This window comes from Scylla paramamosain, unplaced genomic scaffold, assembly GCF_035594125.1.
Source record: "Scylla paramamosain isolate STU-SP2022 unplaced genomic scaffold, ASM3559412v1 Contig66, whole genome shotgun sequence".
Classification (NCBI taxonomy): Eukaryota; Metazoa; Arthropoda; class Malacostraca; order Decapoda; family Portunidae; genus Scylla; species Scylla paramamosain.
The window spans coordinates 150,001-175,000 of NW_026973731.1; the positions used below are offsets into that span (position 1 = coordinate 150,001).

At 39.7% G+C, this 25,000-nt stretch overlaps 1 protein-coding gene and 2 long non-coding RNA genes across 11 annotated transcripts in view; 1 reads left to right on the plus strand and 2 right to left on the minus strand.

The window, feature by feature from the left end:
- Positions 1-405: 405 nt before the first annotated feature.
- LOC135098484 (uncharacterized) lies at positions 406-5,787 on the minus strand. 3 transcript variants are annotated; one of them, XR_010267038.1, is made up of 4 exons: positions 5,092-5,787; positions 4,147-4,218; positions 3,538-3,634; positions 406-3,278 (listed from the first exon to the last, which is right to left on the minus strand). It is a non-coding gene; the product is annotated as an uncharacterized LOC135098484 (long non-coding RNA). The 3 variants fall into 3 exon arrangements; XR_010267037.1 differs by having other exon boundaries at positions 408-3,278; positions 3,538-4,218; positions 5,076-5,785; XR_010267036.1 differs by having other exon boundaries at positions 409-3,278; positions 3,538-4,218; positions 5,092-5,784.
- Positions 5,788-9,496: 3,709 nt separating this feature from the next.
- LOC135098486 (uncharacterized) lies at positions 9,497-12,657 on the plus strand. Its single transcript, XR_010267039.1, has 3 exons — positions 9,497-10,500; positions 11,599-11,797; positions 12,520-12,657. It is a non-coding gene; the product is annotated as an uncharacterized LOC135098486 (long non-coding RNA).
- The window catches only part of LOC135098485 (conserved oligomeric Golgi complex subunit 6-like), a 65,837-nt gene continuing 52,808 nt past the window's right edge, over positions 11,972-25,000 (minus strand). For 2 of the 7 annotated variants that reach the window (XM_064000881.1, XM_064000884.1), the window contains 9 exons: positions 24,305-24,482; positions 23,678-23,847; positions 23,211-23,437; positions 22,885-23,063; positions 22,355-22,443; positions 21,921-22,065; positions 21,283-21,423; positions 20,792-20,957; positions 19,641-20,228 (listed from right to left, as the gene is read on the minus strand). In XM_064000881.1, the coding sequence (XP_063856951.1) occupies positions 22,062-22,065; positions 22,355-22,443; positions 22,885-23,063; positions 23,211-23,437; positions 23,678-23,847; positions 24,305-24,469 (834 nt within the window). In that variant the 5' untranslated portion in view covers positions 24,470-24,482 and the 3' untranslated portion in view covers positions 19,641-20,228; positions 20,792-20,957; positions 21,283-21,423; positions 21,921-22,061. Of the gene's footprint in view, positions 12,664-12,837; positions 13,658-14,832; positions 14,969-15,513; positions 15,628-16,471; positions 16,797-17,920; positions 20,229-20,791; positions 20,958-21,282; positions 21,424-21,920; positions 22,066-22,354; positions 22,444-22,884; positions 23,064-23,210; positions 23,438-23,677; positions 23,848-24,304; positions 24,483-24,624; positions 24,781-24,967 lie in introns of those variants that run through there. The other 5 variants (XM_064000883.1, XM_064000882.1, XM_064000885.1 and 2 more) reach the window with 5 other exon arrangements.

Below are 25,000 nucleotides of genomic sequence, written 5' to 3' on the forward strand. Positions count from 1 at the left end.
TCACTCTTTTTATCCTCCTAAACATTCTACACCTTGCTTCAACGCTAGTCAAGTTAGTGGAGACTGGGACAATTATTTAAACACACAACCGCCAAATTTGAAATGAGCCCTGCGGTGTTTACATTGACAATTCTTCATCTATTCTATGACCTTGTGTGAAGTCATCGAAAAAGCTTGTGTTATTACCAAATGTTTAATTGTCATGGACGAATTCAGGTAGACTCTTTAATTAAATGATCTATACAGCTTGGGTCTACCACAGATTACCGTACGCTCTGCACCACATTATCATACGCTCTGCACCACATTACCGTACGCTCTGCACCACATTATCGTACGCTCTGCACCACATTACCGTAAGCTCTGCACTACATTATCGTACGCTCTGCACCACATTACCGTACGCTCTGCACCACATTATCGTACGCTCTGCACCACGCTATGTATATTATCACCGCATTTCATTTATCATTCTTTTTTCTTTTCATTCATAATTTGTTCTGTATTATATATTATTATGTATTTATGTATTTATTGACGTGCTGATGTTTCGATAGACTTGACAGTACATGCAGGATAGTGAATTGTTATTAGTTATTCAGATAATGACATGAATATAATTAGTTAAATATTAGCCAAGAGTGCCATACCATCAGGAGACACAGACAAAACTATATCATTACATGTTTACGTTAGAGGAAATAAACTATCAGTGAAAATCAACCCTTTATTGTTTATTTTATGACAGCGGGCGAGACGGGACCTGCGACTCTCAACACCAATCAACACCTGACAAACTGCGACAATTTCCACACTAAAAAATAAAACGATCTCCATTTTTTTGTCAATAGCACTAACCAGGAACTCCCGAACACAAAAGATGAACGTAAAAATTAACCCCCCTTTAATTAAAAACAATAAAAAATAATGATAATAGTAAATAAATTAATAAACAAAATAATTAAATATGATAAACTGTCTTAAATTATCTTTCCCTTTCCATGCAATCCACACCACGAGACCCAGACAGCACCACCACACACTCCTACACCCATCCAGGGACTGAGACACCCTGCACACATCACGTCTACCTCTCTACACCCCAAAACACATCAAAAACACCCCAAAACGCATGCACACCCACTTAAACACCCCGAAACAGCCTTATCCACCCACAGCACATCCCTAGCCACCAAAACACACCCAAACTCCTTTAAAATACCAAAAAAAAAACACTTAAAATACCCCAAAACACACCCAAACTCATCAAAACTGACCAAAACACCCCAAAACACACCCAAAACACCCCAAAACTCATCCAAAACTGACAAAAACACCCCAAAACACACCCAAACACACCCAATACTGACAAAAACACCCCAAAAACACACCCAAAACACCCCAAAACACCCCAAAACACACCCCAAAACTGACCCAAACACCCCAAAACACACCCAAAAACACCCCAAAACACACCCAAAACAGACAAAAACACCCCAAATCACACCCAAAACACCCCAAAACACACCCAAAACTGACCAAAACACCCCAAAACACACCCAAAACTGACCCAAACACTCCAAAACACCCCAAAACACACCCAAACACACCCAAACACACCCAAAACACCCCAAAACACACCCAAACACACCCAAAACACCCCAAAACACACCCAAAACAGACCATAACACCCCAAAACACCCCAAAACACACCCAAAACTGACCCAAACACCCCAAAACACACCCAAACACACTCAAAACACTCCAAAAACACATGAAGAATGCCACAAATGAATATAAATACTTAAATATATACACATGACACAGGGTGGGAAGGGAGTATTGAGGTGTAGGGGAAAGGAAGGGTGCAACAAGAAGCAGGGAGAGACAGGGTGTAATAAGATGAGACAAACAACCAGGCAGGGAAATTAGACAGGGTTTATTGAGATGGACAAATAGGGATAGTTTAATGAGATGCAAGGGTGATACAGGGTGTATTAAGCTATAGGGGCAGACAGGAAGGGTGTACTAAAGTGTATGAAGACAGGAAGGGTGTACTGAGGTGTGGGACAGACAGACAGACAGACAGACAGACAGAGAGACAGACAGACAGAGAGGGAGAGATTAAAAGAGAAAATTTGAGACAGACAAAGGATATGAGAGAAAGAGAAAGAGAGAGAGAGAAAGAGAAAGAGAAAGAGAAAGAGAAAGAGAGAGAGAGAGAGAGAGAGAGAGAGAGAGAGAGAGAGAGAGAGAGAGAGAGAGAGAGAGAGAGAGAGAGAGAGAGAGAGTACTAGCCATCTCAATCAACATAAATTCCTAATATATGTATAGATTTGTGTATACTAGTCTTACCTAATGTGTGTATAGATTTCCAAGCATATACCAGCATCTCTTATGAGTTTATATGTTTATATCAGACTTAGCAAAGGTTTGGACGTGTCTCTAAGTATATACTAGTGTTTGTATACAAGTTTGTGTGTATACTAGATTTATTAAGAGTTTATGTGTGTTTCTAAGAGTATACAAACCATAGCAAGTGTTTATATATGTCTCTAAGTATATACCAGTGTTTGCGTGTGTATACCAGCATTACATAGTGTTTGTAATGGTTTAAGTGTACACTAGTCCTTTTTAATTGTTACCTACTCACTATCCCAGCCTTCCAGATACACCTGAGGCATACAGCGTCACCCCAGTACAGCCCCAGGTTGGTCTGGCTAACCCCAATGACGATGAAAGCAGGAACCATCATTATCACCTGCTGTGGTTGATGATGGTGGCTTCTACACACACATACACACACACACACCTCAGACAGCAATTCCTGGAACAAGAGAGGACAGAACAGCATGCCAGCCGCAGCAAGAGTGAGTGTGTGAACAGCCGCAGCCACCAACCAGCCAATACTTCCCTAGCAGAAGAACGCAGCCCTCACAGTCGACCCAGTGGTGAAGCCTGTGCCCAATATTATTTATCAAGACTCTCTCTCTCTCTCTCTCTCTCTCTCTCTCTCTCTCTCTCTCTCTCTCTCTCTCTCTCTCTCTCTCTCTCATCCACCATTAGCCAGTCTCCCTCCCTCTCTCACCATTGGTTGGTGGCCTGTACAGCAGACACCCAGTCATCATGGTGAAGGGATTTTCTCCAAGTACTGTACCTCCACCACTTCCTGCAGGCTCCTCCCACTTTCTTCCAGTCACTCCATAAGCTTGATAATCAGCAGCTGTCCTTCTATACCACAAGCTTCACTCTGGGCAGCTCTCTGGAGGCCTCCGAACCTGTGGGTGTAAGGTTAGGTTAAGTTAAGTTAGGTTAAGTTAGGTTAGGCTAGGTTACGTTAGGTTAGGTTGGTTAGGTTAGGCCTGTGGATGGTGTGTGGAGGAGGACAGGACAAGCAGACCAGTGGGAAGGCTGTGGAAGGCCTGTGGATGCTGTGTGGAGGAGGACAGGACAAGCAGACCAGTGGGAAGGATGTGGAAGGCCTGTGGACTTCAAGGTAATGCAACACCACACACCAACACCAGAACAATGCCTCACCTATCCACCTGCAGCCACATCACAGTCTCCTCCTTGTAGGTGATGGCAGTAGTGGTGGTGCTTGTGGTGGTGGTGCGAGGAGGCAAGGCACCCATGACTGGAAAAGAAGGGGTGAGTGCATTGAGGCTGCAGGACGCGGTATACAGGTGTGTGGGAGGTGAGAGGGTGGGAGAGAGGGAGTGGGCACGTGGGAGAGAGTAAGTGTGTTCTATGGCAAATTATATATAGGATTTCAAGGGTGTTTTTGTGTATGATAGGGAAAATATTCATACACACATACACACATACATTTTCATCTCCCAAGCACCTCTCCTCTCCTCCTCTTCCCTCTTCCCCTGTCTCGTGCAATAGGTAAACACACACACACACACACACACACACACACACACACACGCACATTGATAGAGGGATAGATATTAGCCCAGCATGATTTAAACAACTAATATAACTATCAAAAACACACACACACACACACACACACACACTTCTCCACAAATCTGAAGGCACTGTGGTTTCCAAGCCGTCAAAGTGAATGAGTGTGTTGAGGGAATAATATTGCACCACTGCCTGCATGAACTTGTCACTAAAGCTGTCATGCGCCTCACACACCTCCTGTCACCGCTCATGCTGGCTGTCATCGCAGAACGCACCCTCCACCACTCATTGTTTGGGGTGACGGTTCTGTGGGAATGGAAGATAATTAGATTTTCTCTCATATCAAGTTGAATTGGTTTAGCTCTCTCTCTCTCTCTCTCTCTCTCTCTCTCTCTCTCACAATTGATTCCAAAGGCCACAAAGATGATTAGCAGAGGTTTTCGTGAGTGTTTCTCCTGTTAGTAATGTAGGAATGTTGTTAATTTGTCACTAAAACCATAAAAACATCCTTAAAAACCTGTGCTACTTTGAATAGAGCCTTTTAAAAGTGTGTTTCTCCCATCAGTCGAGAAATGTAGTTATTTATTTACATTTTATACATAACACACACACACACACACACACACACACACACACACAAGTGGTCTGGCAGGGAAGTGCTATGAGAAATATACAAACGCATAGCAAGGCAAGGCACACAGCTTTCACACTCACCTCACACTCACAACACTCTTTCAACACCTTAACCTTTGTTGGGGAAGAGAAGCACTACTGCCTTAACCTTACAAATACACTTATTATAAGCTTATCTCTTACATGTACCAAGACAAGGCACACAACTTTCACTGTTACTCTCACCCACAACAATCTTTCAATGCGTTAACCCTTGTTGGGAAAGAGAACCACTAAAATATTATCTCCTACAAATATATTTAAACACTCACTCAGCACGCAACACGTCAGCCCTTTATGGGGACGAGAAGCACTCCTGCCGAACCTTACAAAACCACTAATTAAAATCTTATCTCCTACATATACCAAAACACACAATTTTCACCCTCATTCACTCAGCACACAACACGTCAGCCCTTGATGGAGACGAACAGCACTCCTACCTAACCTTACAAAACCACTAATTAAAATCTTATCTCTACTTCATTTACCCATCCATACACCAACCTTGTAACTCCACACAAGACAAGACACCACAGTCATCCACATCTATCTATGCCACACTGACTCCTGAAGCTGGTGGAGCATAGGGTGGACCGAAGGGCATCAGCTCCACACTCTGGGATGCCTGTGGGGGAGTTTATCCTGAGACCAGTGAGTACCTCTTCTGTATTCAGGCTCCCCTCCATTCTCTCGCACAGTACCTGAGGGCATGAGGGGGTGGTGAGAGGGTAAGAGGGTATGAGGGAGGAGGGAAGAGATGAAATGTGGTGAAAAACAGAAGAGAACACAGATGAGCAGGAAAATTGAGTGACTGGGTGTTTGAGTGAGCGAGTGAGTGATGGTTTATTGTCTGTCTGACTGAATGAATGAATGAAAAATACTTGCTAAGGGAATGAATTAATATCCACAAACTCACGCATTCACTGAATGGCTATTTGACTGACTGACTGACTGACTGCTGACTAAAAATGATAGGTTAGGAGGGGATAAATACTCGTAATCTTTCTTCAAATGTTAGTTCCTGATGGGGAGGAGGCCCGAGGGAGGGTCAATGGGGTCATGGCGAGAAAGCAAGAGGATGAGAGCAGCTGGTAGGAAACAGCAGCAGGCGGACGACGCTAAGGAGGGAAAAGGTTCGCTACACGAGTCTTCCCTTGTTCCCGTCAAGGTGGCAAGCTGCCTTGGTATTACTGCACTCTACTTATGATTGTTCTGGATCTCATACTGTAATCTAAACTTGGAAGTATATATATATATATATATATATATATATATATATATATATATATATAATATATATATATATATATATATATATATATATATATATATATATATATATATATATATATATATATATATATATATATATATATATATATATATATATAGCAAAAGTAGCCCGCAGATGGTAGTGTCGCACGTCATAGGATGACTCATGAAGCGCGTGACGCTGGTTGTGACATGGATGCTGCTGCTCGCATCACTTATTATTATTAAAGCTCTACTTATTATTATTAAAGCTTTATTGAGCATTATAGTACATTTTTAAATATATACATATAGCACAAAATATACATGAATATACAATAAAAAATTATAATACACAAAGCGAGCACCAGCCCGCAGGTGGGGGTCTACCTCTATTAATTCGAATTATGATCAGTAATAACTATTTATTTATTCAATATCTTATATGCATAACTGGTACCAAACAAAATATACACCTTTTCTTCAAAATGCATCTCAGCTAAAACTTTTAATGCTATTTTATTTATTTATTTTTTTTTTTTCACACGTCGAAAGATATTACCAGGCTTGGATTCTAAGAACATGTGGATAGTTCATTGCTTTATATATATATATATATATATATATATATATATATATATATATATATATATATATATATATATATATATATATATATATATATATATATATATATATATATATATATATATATTCCCGTGACAAAATGTAGTTAATTACAGTTCGGTGACTATATATATATATATATATATATATATATATATATATATATATATATATATATATATATATATATATATATATATATATATATATATATATATATATATATATATATATATATATATATATATATATATATATATATATATATATATATATATATATATATATATATATATATATATATATATATATATATATATATATATATATATATATATATATATATATATATATATATATATATATATATATATTATATATATATATATGTATGTATGTATGTATGTATGTATATAGTGTCACCGAAGTATAATTAAGTACATTTTGTCAGGGGAATTCTATGTTTGTACAAGTTCAGTAAATAAGAAAGACGTTCTGGTGAATCTATCCACACGTCTTGAAAAGACAGGAGACAACCTGAGGTTATTGTACTACTGCCCCAGATATTCAAGGAATAGTGAAAATTTCATCTTGATCAAGTCAACGATACCTCATGGAGAGAGAGAGAGAGAGAGAGAGAGAGAGAGAGAGAGAGAGAGAGAGAGAGAGAGAGAGAGAGAGAGAGAGAGAGAGAGAGTCATCAAGGTGTCATACAAAGAGCAGTTTTCAATTCGTTAAGCAGAAGATAATACATTTTTGCAATGTGTTGTGGTGATTTGTATGTTAGAAAAGTCTGGACTAGACGTTCACACAAGGATGACATTGAGTCCCGCTGTCATAATGATACCATGACCAGATCAGATTCACGTTCACCAAGAGCAGGCATATTATCAACGCAAGCATTAACTTTGGGATCTCAGCTATAGGAGCACGCTGCACTAACTCAAGTTACTTTCTACATGACTAATTCCGCATGCTTAAACTTCTTCCTATCCTGAAACAAACGCACAATATTATTCGTCTTCATATAACTTTTTTTTCTAGGGCGTACACTAATTTTTTTTTTCTTTCATATCCAATAATCCTTTGCGTTTGAGCCACTTTTTTTTTTTTTTTAAGTTACTAGGTCTACTGTTTATTTCTGGTGGTTAACATTATGTGTGGTAAAGTTATAATTCTTACACTTATTTTCCTTTTTAAATGTACCTGACACTAATCTTTAAACTCATCTCGAAAACCCAGTGCTGTAAATTAACAAGTTCAAAAAAACTCAGACGAATTTGCAAATACAACTGAGAACAAAAGCAAAGATAAAAGTGACAATAGAGGTTAAATGAGTGGAAGCGCCAACAACGAAGACGGGGGAGGTGGAAGGCTCGCCAAACACTGCCAGACTTGAAAACACAGAAACACAGCTGCACTCAGGAGGAAGTGGAAACAACAACTTCAGTGACATTGACTACTGGAAAGTCACCATGCGAAGCGTCACCATGCAATGACACACAGACACAGAATGAAGGAAACTGCCACAAGCTGAGAAATGGCAAGAGCTTAGAATACCGAAGTTAATTTGCATCATAAACAAAATCAAATATACGTAAAATTATGGAAATGCACTATTATATAACACGAGAGAGAGAGAGAGAGAGAGAGAGAGAGAGAGAGAGAGAGAGAGAGAGAGAGAGAGAGAGAGAGAGAAGAACGCACCAGTAAACACGCACTCCAGTTCCAGTCACGGCTGGCACACGACTGACTGCCGCCAGCGACCAGGTAGACCATCAGGCTTCTTTAGCTCCTTTAGAACTCCAGGTGCTCCCTCTAGACTCCTCCCCGCAATTCTTAACACTATTCTTATAGATCCTCCTCCTCCTCGACTCCCCCATCCCCTATGTTTCTCCCCTTGACGAGAATAATAATCAGAAATGTAATAAGGTGTTGACAAGTATCATTTGCAGCACTAAAAGTCTTTGCTTCATACATTTTAGCTCTTACTCCGCCCTTCCAACTTTCTAAACACAAAACAGATACAAAACACTTTCTACATAACGAAAAGATGATAATCACTACGAGAATAGCTACGAGCTATCAGTGAGGACATTTTATACACTCTGAGCTACGCTTTGTCAAATTCATAAACTAAAATACGTCAGTTTCCTATAAGAATTTGCAAGATATCACTGCTCTCTCTCTCTCTCTCTCTCTCTCTCTCTCTCTCTCTCTCTCTCTCTCTCTCTCTCTCTCTCTCTCTCTCTCTCTCTCTCTCTCTCTCTCTCTATATATATATATATATATATATATATATATATATATATATATATATATATATATATATGTTTACTTAGTTATTCACATCATGCCGGGCTAGCTGCCTTCCTCACCAACTGTTTTCTGCGGTAACCATTAATGTCATAATAATTTTATTCAAGCAACTCCTTTGTAGTAGGTAATGAGATGGCTGGCGGACAGTGGGGCTATTTTTCTTCTTTTTCTTCTTTCATTGTTTCTTTCTTATTTCATGTACTTGAGACGGAAAAAGCAGTGCGAATTTGAAAAAGCGAAAGGTGGTAATCATGAACAAAAGCATGAGTAAGCAAGGGCTGGACTGAGCTGAACTGAGGTGAATGCTGTAAACACGAGGAGAATATATGTACTACTACAAGGCGAACGACAAACCTAGACATCAGCGAATGTAAAACTTGAGACTTCAATACGCATTATGTAATCTTGTTCGCACCTTCGGTTGTCTGGGACGTAACCTTCCAAGTATGAATATATCCACCTCGCACAAAAGCCACAGCCATCCATATTCCTGGGTGTTGTATGTGGGCAAAAAATGTAACCTGAAGACTTCTTACTACGAAGGAACTAAACTGATAGATAGATACATTAGATAGATAGATAAATACACACACACACACACACACACACACACACACACGGGGAACAAAAATATAGCAAATTCTAGGAAGTTGGAGTCACTTGGCCAAAAACAAGCTGGTTCAGATTGGCTTGGATTAAGTAAATTGCACGTTTCCCGCATCAGTCACCGAGGCAGGTGGGCAGGCGAGGAGTCTCAATTTGGGAAAGTGGAATATGACGCGGTTTTGAAAGTGAGTGTGCGAAGGAAAGAAAAATGTGACTAAATAAAATCACGAGAACAGTTGCTGTCATGAATGTGGAAATCAGGAGGAGGAAGAGGTGACGGTGGTGGTTGTGGGAATAGTAGTGAAGGAGAATCTCTCTCTCTCTCTCTCTCTCTCTCTCTCTCTCTCTCTCTCTCTCTCTCTCTTATTGGCATTAAAGGTGTATTATTACGTGTGACTTTTCAGTATTTAGTTCAAGTAAACCTGATAAAATGATGCAAGATTCTGTAAATTATTTTCGATGGTTTCCTTGGAGTACGTGGTGCAACACATCGTTACTCCTTGCATGTGTTGCTTTACCTTTAGCAATGACTTTGCAATATTTCATCAGATGAAATCTGGGTAAATCATTGACTTTTATATCAACATATGACTGATAATTATCCCAACCTATTCCATGACAGCCATGCATTTCCGCGACTACTACTACCACGCCTGTTGCTGCTGTTACTTTTACACTGAACATAGCAGTACTATGTACAGTGAATGTATTTATCTATTTGCATTGTGACGCCAATGTGTTCGTAGTAGCCCATCTTTTATCATCAAATTATTAGTTTTTCTTTAGATTTATATGAATGGTCTGTGCACACCATGACTTGTATCTCCCAGCACATTCCACTGATGTACTAGTGGTCTATTTGAAAACAACGAGTATCTCTCCATCTTTCTATCTCCTTTCTTGTTAATGAACATAGATGGCTGATGTGAATACTTTTACGTCATCACTGCAACCACTGTCACTACTGCTATCCCCTCACCGTAACTACTCTCATTATCACTACCACCACCAGCACCACCACCACTTCACTCTTACAACCCCAACACTTAAGCAACTTTCACGCAAGATCTCCGCTGTCTGAGGAGGCTGTGGGGGAGAGAGGTAGACGTGGTAAGCACAAAGAGGAAAAGGAGAAATGATGTTGGGTCCAGAGAGAGAGAGAGAGAGAGAGAGAGAATGTTAATAATGATAGTAACTATAATAAAGATAACACTACTACTGTTGCTAGTATTACTACTACCACTACTACTACTACTACTTCTACCAGTAACAATAATAATAATAATATTAATAATAATAATAATAATAATAATAATAATAATAATAATGATAATAATGGTAATAATAGTAATAATGATAATAATATCTTTCATGGTAATTTGATATCCCACATCTTGAACATCCATTCAATAATAATTTTTCTTTCATAGTCTAATGCCTCAACACTAGTTCCATCCATTTTCACTGTTTTCCAGTTCTTGAAAACTAAGAATAGTTTTCATCACTTCCTCTTCTTTCCTCATGTTTACTTGCTGAAGCACCTTGCCACAGCCACCTCCACTTATCATCTCTTTGCATTCAGCAAAATTTCAAAATTTGTTATCTAATTTAATTAATATTCCCTTTCACAAACCTTGTCCTCTCTTACCATCAGGTTACCTAACTCTTCTATCCACGCCTTTCAAGATGCTGTATCTTGTAAGAGGCAGCATATTTTTGGGGAAACAATTCAAAAAAATTATTTGATCAGTATCAAACATGCATAACTACAAGAATGTTAATGACATGTCACACTGAGCTGTTCATCTACACTCATCTGCCTTACATATATATATATATATATATATATATATATATATATATATATATATATATATATATATATATATATATATATATATATATATATATATATAACAAAGCCATCCTTAACATCCAATAACATCCAATAACAAAGCCATCCTTAAATTTCACCAAGACTGATTCTGAACTCCTATGAAGATATAAACCTGTGCTTAGTTTCAATAGGTGGAAACAATGTGATTTGTTTTACTGATGACAGTTTCATAGTCAAGGTAAGTACCTGGCTCAAAAAATATGCCTTTGATGTGTGTGTGTGTGTGTGTGTGTGTGTGTGTGTGTGTGTGTGTGTGTGTGTGTGCGTGTGTCATTCACCTATTCACCTACAGTCATCTGCTGGTCACCCAGCCAGCCGTTCCCCTACAGAAAGAGCTCAGAACTTGTTCTGTTACCAGTCAGCGACCAATCAATGTGTCAACAGCATATAATAATTACCAGCTTAGTGTGAGGACCATGTGTCAATTGTCTCTCCTTTCATCCCTGCATATCTCTATCAATCTATTTCCGACACTACTAGCCCAAACCAAGAATTTGTCTATTATTGGGAGTAAGTATTACTTGGGTTTAACTTAATTTCTTTATCTTGTTATAGGCAATCTTGTTAATTAATTGTTTTACTCTGTTTTTATTAAGAGTCATCCTCTATGTGCTGCAAAGGCCTATAAAAGGTGATTAAAGAAAGAAAAGGGCAAGGAATGGTAGGGAAATGAAAACAACAATATATCAAATATTCTGATTATTTACAAGGTCTTCAGGCATCTGCTGTATTTTCTAGTGGATTAGATGGGAAAAAAAATAAATAAAAAATACCCTGCATCTAATACAGAACACAGAAGAGGTAGTGAAATATGGTTAAGGGGATATGGGGTGATCTGTGTTCAGAAGTAGTCCGCTGAACACTATTTATCAAAGACTTGGTTCTGTTGTGACAAAGCAAGCATTTGTGTCAGATGATGAATTCCCCCCCCTCCCCCTCTCAAAACACAATAAATTTTCTCTTTTTCAAAATCTCCTTATAAAATATGGGTGTGATGTGGAGGTGTATCTAATCCACCAGCAAATACTGCATGCATCCATTGTGCATAAAACCTGAAATTTACAATAATAAAATTCTACAAGAGAAACATGAATGGCAACTTGCCTTGAAATACTCAGCATTGTCCAATTGTAATTATGAAACCTCTATAGCTCCCAACTCTTTAAGCAAATTCTCTTTTTGGTTGAAGTAGTTCTTGTACCATTCAATATGTGCTTATTTTCGCTCCACAGTTAGATGAGGATTCTTTGAGAGTCCAGTGCAAACCAGCTCCATGAAGTGTCTGATGGGGCCACGTTTTGGGCACCATCCTTCCAAGTGTCTCTCAAGGAAGACATGCTCATGGAATCCCACTTTCATTTCCTCCACCAAACCTGCTGAGATGGAAGGAGAAGGCATTGAGAAAATATTTATGTTTGGCTGTTAATATGAACAAAAAAATACAACAACAGAAAACTGCCAAATGACACACTAATTAAAAGAGCATTTTCTTGAATAATTTGTATAACTATTTACTTTACTTAAGGTAGTTAGTGTTGAGATAACTATACCTGCTTCATTATCAATGGGGAAGGTCCACAGCTTGCCTTGCTAAGTCCACTGTATCATCTCCACAAAGGCATTACTAGGAGGATGCTGCATACTCTGCTCCAACTCATGTAGGTACAATCTCTCCCATGTGGGCAACACTGATATTGGAGCAGCAGGTCCATGGGTATCTTCTTCCCTTTTCTTAAATATCCCCAAAGGTTGACCTCCAAAGAGATCAACATGAGTCCTGCACATAGAGTGTGGTGTAGAGAAAATACTGTGACTTGGAAAATAACAGTAGTTTATCTAAAATGTATGACGTACAACATGTTGGGCAGCACAAGGCAGCTACATGGAACAGGCCCACCAAAACCTTGGACCAGTAATGTTTCAGTAAAGACACAGAGAAGGTCCATGTTTCCTTGCTCCTTGGAAACAAAATAAGGATAATCATTAAAAACTTAATCCAAAACTTCAAGTCAAAAGACTACAAACTTTTTTTTTTATGGGAGATATGAGGTATTCCCTTAGGACACAGACTAATTATGAGCATCCTTTTCAGTGGATCAAGTCATGAAATACAGCATGTACTGAAATCATCAAAAGAAGGGAGCAGAAAGAGACCATCTTAATTCACATAGCATTAATGTACACCTCTCTCAACAAACCTGGGCACACATGAATCCCGAGGCTGAGTGTAGGGCTTGCGGGCTCGGGGCTGGTCTTTCGGGTCAACGTGGTACCCTTGCCTGACCTTGGTACCAGAAGGAAGGTGACGTGGCACTTCCTCCATCCCTGATTGTGGCTTTCTCTCCACCTTCATGCCCACAAACAATTTCACTGCAACAAGAGAAATTATGCACAGCCACTAATGTCAGTGGGGCAAGGAAATTTACCAGATAGGATAAAAGAACTGCCACAAATGTATTTTTATCAAAAAAGGTACTCTGCAATAAGTACATACACTGAAGAAATTCACTGAATACAATAGCGTTGATTACAAAATCTAAAAGTACAAGAATGAGTAAAAAACTGCACAAAATTTGCCAAACATGAATTTGCATAATTTATCTTTTCCAAATTGTTACTTACAGTGATCTGTCTTAATGGGTTGGAGTGTATCATGAGTTAAGTTTGTTGGAACACTAACACTGCAGTGAAATAGTGTAAAGAGACACATGCATCAGAGCTGTCTTTAGGTTACATCAGTTCTTGGCTGAACACCAGTACTATAATAGCTCATTTATAAGTCTGGTCTACCAGAATATAACTCCATTCAGCCAAAATGTAGGTCAGAATCAAAAAGCTTCGGCAGGCAGGATAATTTTTCCAAAACAAGAGTCGCTGTCTGATGGTTTGACACTGTTGCCACTCTCTACCTCACAAATAAGACAACAATAATGCACAAAGGAAAAGATTCAGTAGTATATGTATCTGTGTAAGAAATGTAGACAATGGTTCGTTAACTGAAAGTAGATGAAGAATGTTTAAGATTCTATATCTTCAATCTCTACTAAGCTGAGACTGAAGATGATGATAATGAGATGATCAGATATAAAGGCAAGAAACAGAATTGCCAGGAAAGATCCAGCAATTATTCACTTATACCACTTATAGTTTGATATGGGTATCATCTTAACTAACTGGTACAAGCTTAATTAAGAATGCAACTACAGAAATTTGGGGTTATCTTACTCACATGATATAAAACTAAAAAGGATAGAAATTGCATAACAACAAAAATAATGTCACTGCACAAAACTGGGCATACCAGTCTCCATAATAAATAAACACCAAAATGACAAGAAAAATTTTCATACATTATCTTCTTTAATCTACTACTACCATAACAAAGGCATCAGGAACATTAACATGAAATCCTGCACAACAAAAGAAGACAAGCATTGCAGCAGTTCCTTGGGCCCTAAAAGAAACTAAACTGTACTGCAATGGTATCAATCCAATCACAAACAGATATCATGGCATCAATGTAGCCAAGAGGCATCAACACTCACCTGAGAGATGGGGCAGTGCCAGTGGTAGTCTCTGAAGAGTGGAGGCGCAAGGTGGACAGAAGCTCAGACTCAGTTTCCTTCACATCCCCACCAAGACTTTTAGCCACTTCTTTGGTTGCTAAAACAAGCTCAGGTTCTGAAAAATTAAGCCCAGATTTCATTATTACTAAAAGAATAGCAGCACACCACTACAACAAATGGTTCTAATCAAATCTTATATTACAGCCTACAATTTTATGATTTCAAACAAGAAAGCTCAAAGTTCCTTAGAACTAGTACAGCATGTTAACACTTCTTTGTTTGTAAGCACAGCATCCACTGCATCTTACTTGTAGACAGTAATTTTTATTTGTTTACTTCTGTCAACAAATGTAAGGCAGCAACCTATTAATAAAACTAATAGCTAAAACAAACTATAATAAACATCACACCTGTACCATGGTGAAAGAATAATGTACATGTCTCTAAACACCACCCACTACTTATCACCATGTTTTTTAAATGTCACATGTTTAAGTGTCTAGACCTAAACTAAGACCTAAACTTGCACCAGTTTTGTGTCATAAACAGACATTGACTAAAAATAGATGTTAACTATTGCAGCATCCAAAAATTAACAATATGAATGACAATTAGGTAATAAGAAACCTACAGTAATGAGGGTACAAGTACAGTCCTCACCAAGGCCAGGCTCTGATACCGGGGATAATTTGCCTTTTCCTGCAGTTTTGGTCTTCTTCCGAGCTTTGGGACGTGACGGCTGCACTTGAGGCTCCACAGGAATATGGGGTCAGTCTGGAGATTAGGGGACTTTCAATATGATACAAAGATATTTGTACTATTTAAAATGACCACCTGGTGCACCCATCATTCTACAATACTAATAAAACATGAACATACATATTTATATTTGTGAATATTATAAAAACATAACAAGAGACTAGGTTATCAATGCCATCCAGCACTGGCATGTATAGTATTTATTATGTACTAATTACCACATAATGCAAAGTGGAACTTATCAAGCAAAATCTATTAGCAGAATTTACTGTAAGCAGGACTTCAGGAATAGTACTCTCATTGACTTATAATAACAGATTCAGATGTAGAAGATGGTGCAGCAACCACAAGTGGATGATGTAGAAATTACCCATCTGAGAGGAGAATAAAAAACCTTTTTTGAATGATGCAGCATGAAATCTTATGCAAATTGAGCTAACTATGGAGTGGTGGAATGAATGAAAAAATGCACCAAAGTAATCTGGCCAAATAAAAAAGATAAGGCACTATTTAAGTTTTAGAAGAGAGGTATATACATAAGTAAAATTCTAAGCTCACAGTAGGAGATGGAAGCCACTTGGAAGATGGAAGGAGGTAAAGGAGTGCATGCAAAAGTAGTGCAAGGATAAGAAAAGTGAGTGAGCAGGCAGGGAAATAAATGTTTGGATTCATAGAAATGGAAACTTTCTCATCATGACCACCTCCTTAGGCCATTCCCTGAGGATGCTAGGCAGTAGATGGTAGATAAAGAGATGAATAAATGCAATGTATTCAATCTAATCCAAATCAACAAGAGGCTTTAATGTCAGTTCTGAAAGGTAAATCACCACAATCTATGTAAACATATGTGTTCTCTCACTAGCCAAAGATGAAAGAAGATCATGTAGTTTCTTGTGGCTAGATGTCTTCTTGTCTTGTTTCTCTGCAGCAGCTTTCTCTTTTACACTGGACTCATGTTTTAAGACATGTGAGTGAGACTCTCCAGTCTTCTTTCCCTCTGTCCCCTGAAGTGGCTTATGGTCTTCTATCTGGGTTTCCAGATTCTGAGATTTAATTGATTTTTCTTTAGTTTCACCATTCTTGACAGTGGCAGCAGGTCTGGCATCACCACCACCATGCTCACACAATCTTCTGGTGGCTTTCGGCAAAGTGGCCGAGTCAGGCATGCTGGTTGTGCCGCTAACCTGGAGAACCAAATGAAAAAAAAATAATGCTCTTCTTTGTCAGTCCAATAAAAATATATATACATGTAGTGTCCTGGGAGGAAAGTCATATATTCTAAGAAATGAAAGATCAAGTCATTTTTAATTGGGAATATTCTATGGTGAAATGTTTTTAATGCCATGGTTCAGAAGTTACAGGACATTTAAATATGCATGCACATCAGTGGCAAGTGGCCGCAATGTCCTGCAACATCCAGCTGGTCGCTGTGACATTCATTATATTTTAGTTATTATTTGCTATAGCAAGACACTGCATTATTGAATTCAGTTATATCTTTATTTTATGAAAACCTTGTTGTGTAATCAAGTAACATCCTCATGATGATGCCAACACCCACCACTGCTACCCTCTCCTCCCCTCACTCCCCCCACTTACCACTTGTACCATATTCATATCAAAATGTCCTGTAGCTTCTAAACCATGGTGTTATCTATTTCTTTTCTGGTAGTTTTTGGCCTATTTTGAATTACTCTGCATGCTTTTCCAGCAAATCATTAGTTTTTTTTTTTTTTTTTACCCCTGACGCCCCATCCCTTCAAAGACTAATGATATGCAATAAAAACAAAAAGTAGATTAATACAAAACAGACTGAAGTCCACCAGAAAGAAAATAGTTCCATCTTCACAAATAGCAGCAGTAACATTCACTCGCAATGTACCCCCCCTCCCCTCGAGGGCTCGCCCGTGGCCGTCAGTCAGCAGTCACAAATGACCACCTTCTCTGACCCAATGAAATTAATCTAAACCAAACCAATCTAACCTAACCAGGCTAATCTAACCTAGCCTAGCCTGACGTAACTGGCAAGGAGAAGCACCCCAGTTCGAGTAGGTAAGTTAGGTTAGACTAAAGGTCTCCCCAGTTTTCGAAACATGGTGTTTCGTCCTTAAACTTTTCATGAAGGTACAAATTTGGCCTAATTTGGCTTCCCCTACCCTAAAACCCCGCTTTCCCACCGGTCCCCAAGCTTGCTTACGGAATTTGGGGGAAGGAAGGAAGGAAGGATGGGGGAATGGACCTATTACAAAAAAATAACCAAACTCAACACAATATAAAAACAAAAGTAAGAAAAGCAAACATGACAAACCTAGAAACTGGCAGCAATGCTTGGATGAAAGACGAGCGGAGCAAGACAGCCATGATCTTGATTTTGATCTCGATGATCTTGATCTTCATTTTAATGTTACAGATGGCTCGGGACTGCTCCTGGTCCAGGAGTATCGGCAACTCCTGTAGGGAAAAAAAAAAAAAAAAGGCAAACAGAAAACAGACACCATCCTTCACACCACTAATTCCTATATTTAATACAGCACATCTTTTCCAGGAACTCCTTCACTGCCTCAATCATCCTTTCATTCGTCTCCCCACACATCCCCAGCAGCAACACCATCCAATCCATTCCTTTCCTGTCTTCACTCTGACCTTCCCCAGCTCCCTCTGCACCACTTGCATCATCTCATTTCTGTCTCTGGCATACTTCACACACTCCTGCACCATATGCTCCACCGTCTCATCCTCTCCAATGTCACACATCCGGTATACTTTGCTGCAGAACTCAGACCATCTTTAACACCTTGCATTCACACAATACACTGTGCCCTAGCTCGGAAGAAATCATCACCCAGGCTTCCTTTATACCACTTTTCATACATTGGGGCCTCTTTCTCTCTTTACCACTCTGAATATTCTTTTGTTCCATTTTATTCTTCTATTCACTCAGCCCCACAAGTTTCACTACTCTGGCTCACTTTTCCACTTCCTTCCTTCCACATCCATGTCATTCACAAACTCATCAAGCATCTCTCACCATTCTCATGCATCCGCTCACCTAAAATACCTACGTGTGTATTCATGTCTCCCATAATCATTACTCTCTCCTTTCACTTTCTTATGATCTTCCTCAATATTCCATACTTCCTGCTGTTCTCTCTTGCTGCTCTCTCCCCCTCAACTGTCATGCACACCACAATCACCACCAGTATTTCACACTTCCCATGCTCACCTGTGCACTCTACCTTTGCTGCTAAAATTTCCTCACTCATGGCACAGTTTCCTATATCTAACTTTTCTATTCTGAAGTTCTTTTCCTTCCTATACAAAAAAAAAAAGGTTACTCCTCCTCCTACCCTATCTTGAACTTTCTGTCCCTTTCCAATCACCACATACTTACTACCATCCAATTTCACATCATCTTTCAAGTGTGTCTCGGTCATTCTGACTATGTTGAAATGCCATTCATTCAGTTCCTTACACACATCCTCAAATTTCCCAATTCCCTATCCTTGCACATTCACACATCCAGACTTCATGCCTTTTCTTGCATTCCTTGCATTCTCAGTCATTCTTCACGTCATTTCCACACAGTACACCATCCTTGCCTTCACACTTCACACTTCACACTTCAGTCTCACTCCCATCCTTGTGTTGCCATCCACATTAAAGGGCTTAAAACCTCTTGCCTGAGTTAGAATATTGCACCAAGGCAGTGCACACACATCATGATCTCCAAAAATGGAGTATCACAGAAAGTGATAGTTTTGCCCAAAATTGCTTGGGTTACCCTCTTTAGAGACTTATACCTCAGTCTAGTGTCCACCAGTACTCATACTTCCATCACCATAAACCATACTTAACATGCAACACAACCTTCCCATTCTTCCTTAGCTTCAGTAATACAATGTGTGGGTTTTAATGATAATAATACTTTACATTCACTCTTAACTATGCAAGTATTTATTAACACTAATTCAGGAAGTTTCTCTCAACAGTTTCTCTTTGATAACTTGCAGTGCATCATAGATACAAACTTCATAAATGGTTAACTTTTATTGATAATCTTAAGAGAAAGAAACAAGTCAAAGCAAAGCAAATAGGTTGTGTAAACATTTCATATAAATACTCCCAATGGAACTGCCATCAAACAAACAGAAATAGACATACACACATATATAAGAGATTTCACAATAAAATCTATCAAAATCTAAACCAACATATCTTTAAACTACATCAAGTAGAAGAAGAAATATATTCAAGAACAAGACCAAAGACTGACCCAACTAATGTTACTCTCACCACACACACACACACACTGCATTCTGTCACTCTACCACTCACAGGACAAAACCTTCAACAAATCAACGACAGTGACCCAGACAAGAGCATTCCTGCTAGGAGAGGAGGGTTTTCACAGTCTCAGGGTCACTGGGCAGGAGGGAACTGGGGTCTGTGTAGCCATGGGTTGGGTTATGGACTATATCATGCAGCTGCTTGTAAACTGTGCACACTGCCTCTGCTGTGCGCTGTTGCAGGGACCGTCTGAAGGAAGAGGAGAGCAGCAGCCTGGTGTGGGGCAGCATGAGATGGTCAGGGGCAGCCAGGAACCCATCCAGCTTGGTCTAGGATGAGGAGCATATGTATTTTAGGGATGTGAAGTCTTCAAGGTGTGCTGCTGTTCACTCTTAAGTTAAGTGAATGTGTTTAATATTTCCTTATACTCTTATGAACAACACAAGAAAGGCAACCATACTTTGTTACATGACACTTTTATAATTATTACTTATAAATATGTCATAACACCTGAAAAAAAGTATATTTCTATATGACAAAAAGTATGCAGTTATAGAAATTTGGATTACAATGTTAAAAAATTAGAATACAAATTTCTACAGACAACTTACAAGCAAAAACCAACTTTAGAAGTGTAGCATTTATGTATAGTTTTGAGAATGGTAAGATTTAATGTATGAACAAAAATACTCCATAAGTGGTAATTTTCATAAGTGCAGCATACAGCTATAGTCAGACCAGCAACTATGGCTGAATTCAATGCTTTATGGTGAATGTGCTCAATGGGAAAGAGCATAAGTTAAAGTACAGCATGACATCAGATAGGGAGGAACCATTCTGCCCAGGTTAGCCATGCTGCCTATAGTCAATATCAACATGCAGAGAGTGTTACCATGAATGCCTGTATGGCCAAAGGCTGACACGATGGGTGCTGGGAGAGAGGTGTGGTGGGAGGGTTGGTGATCAGTGGGTACATGGTGGCCACTCCCATGCTATGACACACACACCCCATTGATCTGCTCCTGGCTCAGTGTGTCCAGCTGGGCGTCATTCTGTCCCTGGAGGGGAAAGACACATCTTCTGCATTAGATGAGGAAAGCTGGGGAGAGAACTTGAGTAGAGCTTTAAAGGCAGCAATGGAATAAGAATATAAGGGAAGCTGCAAGAAGCCATCAGACCTACACGTGGTATAGTTTTCAACATATGTGTATGTCACCATGAAACATAACATTTTACTACACAAAGCTGAAAACTAACAAGTAACATGCATAAAAGGATCACAATAAGGCAGGCAGTCACTTCATGAAGTCACTGAGATATTCACAAGGTAAACTGTCATCAAGTTATTCATAAGAAGGTGAGGAATGAAAGGTGATGTTTTACCTGGATCATCTCTAGTTTATCCCCAGTGGTGTGCAGCTGGTGGAAGCAGTTGAGCAGATACACAGCAGACTCCACTGCACCCAGTCCAGTTGCACTCTCACTTATCGCATTCATCAGAGGATCCACCACACAACTCACAATCTGCCAAAGGATACAAGACAATGAGGTAATGGATAGAACACTTAAATTTGCCATCTATTTCAAAACCTGTCTTTTCCTCTTTCTGTTTTCTCTTCTCCTTGTCCTTCACCTCCACAATTCCACAATTCTCCCTCATGCTGCAGTGTAAGTGGTCCTATTGATGCAATAAAGGCTTGCTGCTGCTGCTGCTGCTCTTTGGTAAATGACAATCAAGCAGTCAGTCGGTAAGCACATCACCTCTTGTCTTACACACCAGTCTCTTTGGTAAACATGTGAAGCAGCATTTTTCCTTCACTACATGCAAAATAACTATGAAAAAAATAAATAAATAAAATAAAAAATAAAAAACTGAATTGTCTCATGAAAAAAATAGTACAAAAAAGTTGTGGAAGTGCATTGAGATCTCACACTTGAGAGAAAAATGCAGAAAGTAGATCAATAAATAAACAATCAACCCTTCATACATCCCTCTGTCTCTCCATCCATGGCTCCCTCACCTGCTTACAATCATGGTGTGCGTCGTCAGCCACAGTGGCGGCAGTAACCACCTCAGTGAGCAGACTCAGGGTGCGTGCCACTCCAGGTGTGGGTGCCAGTGTCTCTCCTGGCGGCTCTATCCTCTCACTCACTCACATGGCTCACCTGCTGGCACCAAAAGACAGGTAATCAAACTTGAATGACTATAAGATTCTGGCTCAGTTTTGACAAGAGAGTGATAACCCTTCAAATGACTAAGATTCTGGCTCAGTTGTAACAAGAGGTGGTGATCAGCCTTTCAAATAACTAAAATTCTGTATCAACTTCAACAGATGGTAATCAGCTTTCAACAACAAAGATTTTGGCTAAATATTTCATATAGTGTTACTTCAACATATGTTATTATACTCTACTCAAGTGACAGTGATGTTACAAAAGATGTCGTGGTTCTCACTTGACTCTGCAGTGCTGATATAAAAACATCTTGTAGCTTAGCTGGTGGAGTTCATCAAGAGTGGCCACCAGCAGTCCTGCATCAGTCACCTGCAGGGATGAGATGAACATTAAAAGGAAGCAGAAACATGAGCTGAATATCAACAGAATGCTGAAAAGGAAGCATGGTGACACAAGTGGTAGAAGAGAACTGAAGGAGAGCAGGAGGTGACTGAGTGAACAACACAGGGAGGATTAAATGGTATACTTAAGAATGCTTATTTTAAAGTCTATCTATTATACCCTACATTAAAGCAGGGTAGCTGACACACAGCCCCTACAACATACAACATCTTGCCTCATCCTAGGAATAAACGATACAAAGGAGAAGGTACCCAGTGCTCTCACTCCCCCTTTTTAGTAACTTTTTACAAGCATGCAAGGAATGACATGGCAATAATATCAAATCTAGCTACAGAGTTACACCCAAGCCATGTTCATCTTAAAATAAGGATAGAAAAACAGGAATAACTGACCAGCTAAGCCATGTACCTGCAAAACAGTGTTGTGATAGAATCTGAGGAGGTTGCTTATCTTGTACAACATGACGGGTTTCTTGCCTCCCTCCCGATGCTGGTCTGTCACAATGGTCCGCTCAATTCTGGTTCTGGGAGGACGGCAAACACTCTCCGATACGCTGGCCACAGCACTCCTTGTCTGCTCTGTTGGGTCTGAAGGGAGTCAGTGTCAGTTGATGGTATAATGGCTGGTATTCAGGGTACTGTTTGTTCTTTGGATCTGAAGGCAGAGTCAGTGTTAGTTGCTGGTTTGAAGGCCTGCTATTCAATTACAAATATACACTCTATCCTTCAGCTTACCTAGATTGGAGCACTTGACAAAAAGTGATTGGACTGCCTCACGTTCAGAAGGGAGGGCCTGATGCACCCATGCCAGCATGTCCCCCACGTAGCCCAGGGGGGGGTCATGTGCCTGCAGCTGTATGGGTCGTGGTGCTCCTCCAGGTCCTCCTATGGTGAGAGCATCCAGGAAGCCCCTCACCAGCCATCCTCGTCTCACCGCCACCACCCACTCCTCCACCACCAGGCTGGAAGGAAGATGCATTTAAGGTTTGTACGGAGGGAAAGTAAGGATAGGAATAAGAGGACAAAGTAATACAAAGGAATACAAAGGAAAGAACAGACAGCAACAGCCCTACTGGGCCTAACGAGGCTGTCTGTGTGTGACAAGAGGAGAATTTGAGGAGGAAATGAGGATCAGAGCATGCAAAGACAAGAATAAGAGAAAGACACAGTACTGAAGTGTGTAATAAAGGAAACATGCTCACTTGAAAAGCACTGGTCTCTCCTGCAGAGCTGCTAAGGCTTGTGTGAGCAAAGGTGAGGGGTCTGGGGAGCAACACTGCCCCTGACACCAGCGGTACAGCCTCTCCAGACCTGCTTCACGGCACACGTTCGTTTGCTCCGCCACGTCCAAGGCAGTGTTTTGGTGGCCCGTCTGTGGGAAAAAAAGTGCACTTGTTATTACTGAAGTTAAAAGAGGTTCTTCATCCAGTAAATTTTAAACAGCAAAGGTCTAAGTATACTGGCATCTGATCTACATTACTTTTGATAGGCTCTAGTAAAAGAATTACATACCATCAGAGAAGAAATACACCTATAATAACTATATAATCATTGCTAAGGCTTTTGAACACAATCCTCATAGAAGAATGTGTTTAAAGAATGCAGGCCAAAGTGACACAATAAAAAGACAATAAAAAGAGACAATGAAGCAAACAACAGTTGAATCCGGCCTTTGTGTTATAGAAAGAGATGAAAAATAAAGAGATGAGTTGAATCAAGCCTCTGTACTCTATCATTTGGCAAACAGCTCACCACCCTGCCTCACAATACACCACAGACCACTACAGTCCACCCCAGACCATCCCAGACCACTACAGCCCACCACAGACCTGCAGGAGGTACTTGGTGTTGCTGCGTATCTTCTGTGTCTTGTCCAAGATGGTAAAGAACTCTGGGGTGATGGGAGACTCTCTGGTGGACCCCTTGATGGTGGCTACCTCATCTGGTGTCAATTGGAAGCACCTCACAAATGCCTCAGCCACTGTCTCCTGCATGTGTAGCTTGTTGCTGTGGAAGATGACAACGGTCAGCATCTTTGGAACATAAGAACACAAAAAAATAAGAGAAGCTGCAAAAAGATATCAAGACACTTGCCTAACTAAACTTGGCACCTCACAAATGCCTTGACCACTGTTTACTGCGTACGTACCTTGTTGCTGCGGAAGATGGCTGTGATCACCATCTTGGACTATTCTAAGAGAGGAGTTGTCAATTCAAGATATCCATTTCAAGAGAGGAGTTATAAAAATGCCAGCCTAACTAAACTTGTCACTTCATTCATTTGCTAGATGTGGGAATGTTGTGTATGAGTATGTGATATGTATAATGTGTTATGTATAATGTTTGGGCCATACTGTGTGAGATTGCTGGCCTTGTATACAGATAGATAGATAGATAGGTAGATAGATTGTTCCTTTTCTGGTGCAAAGGCTTGAGAGCAAATGAAGAATAATAATAAATCCCTCTGAAGAATATTGAGTAAGATGAGTCACCTCCGGTTCTGGAGTGAGGTCGTCTGGTGGATG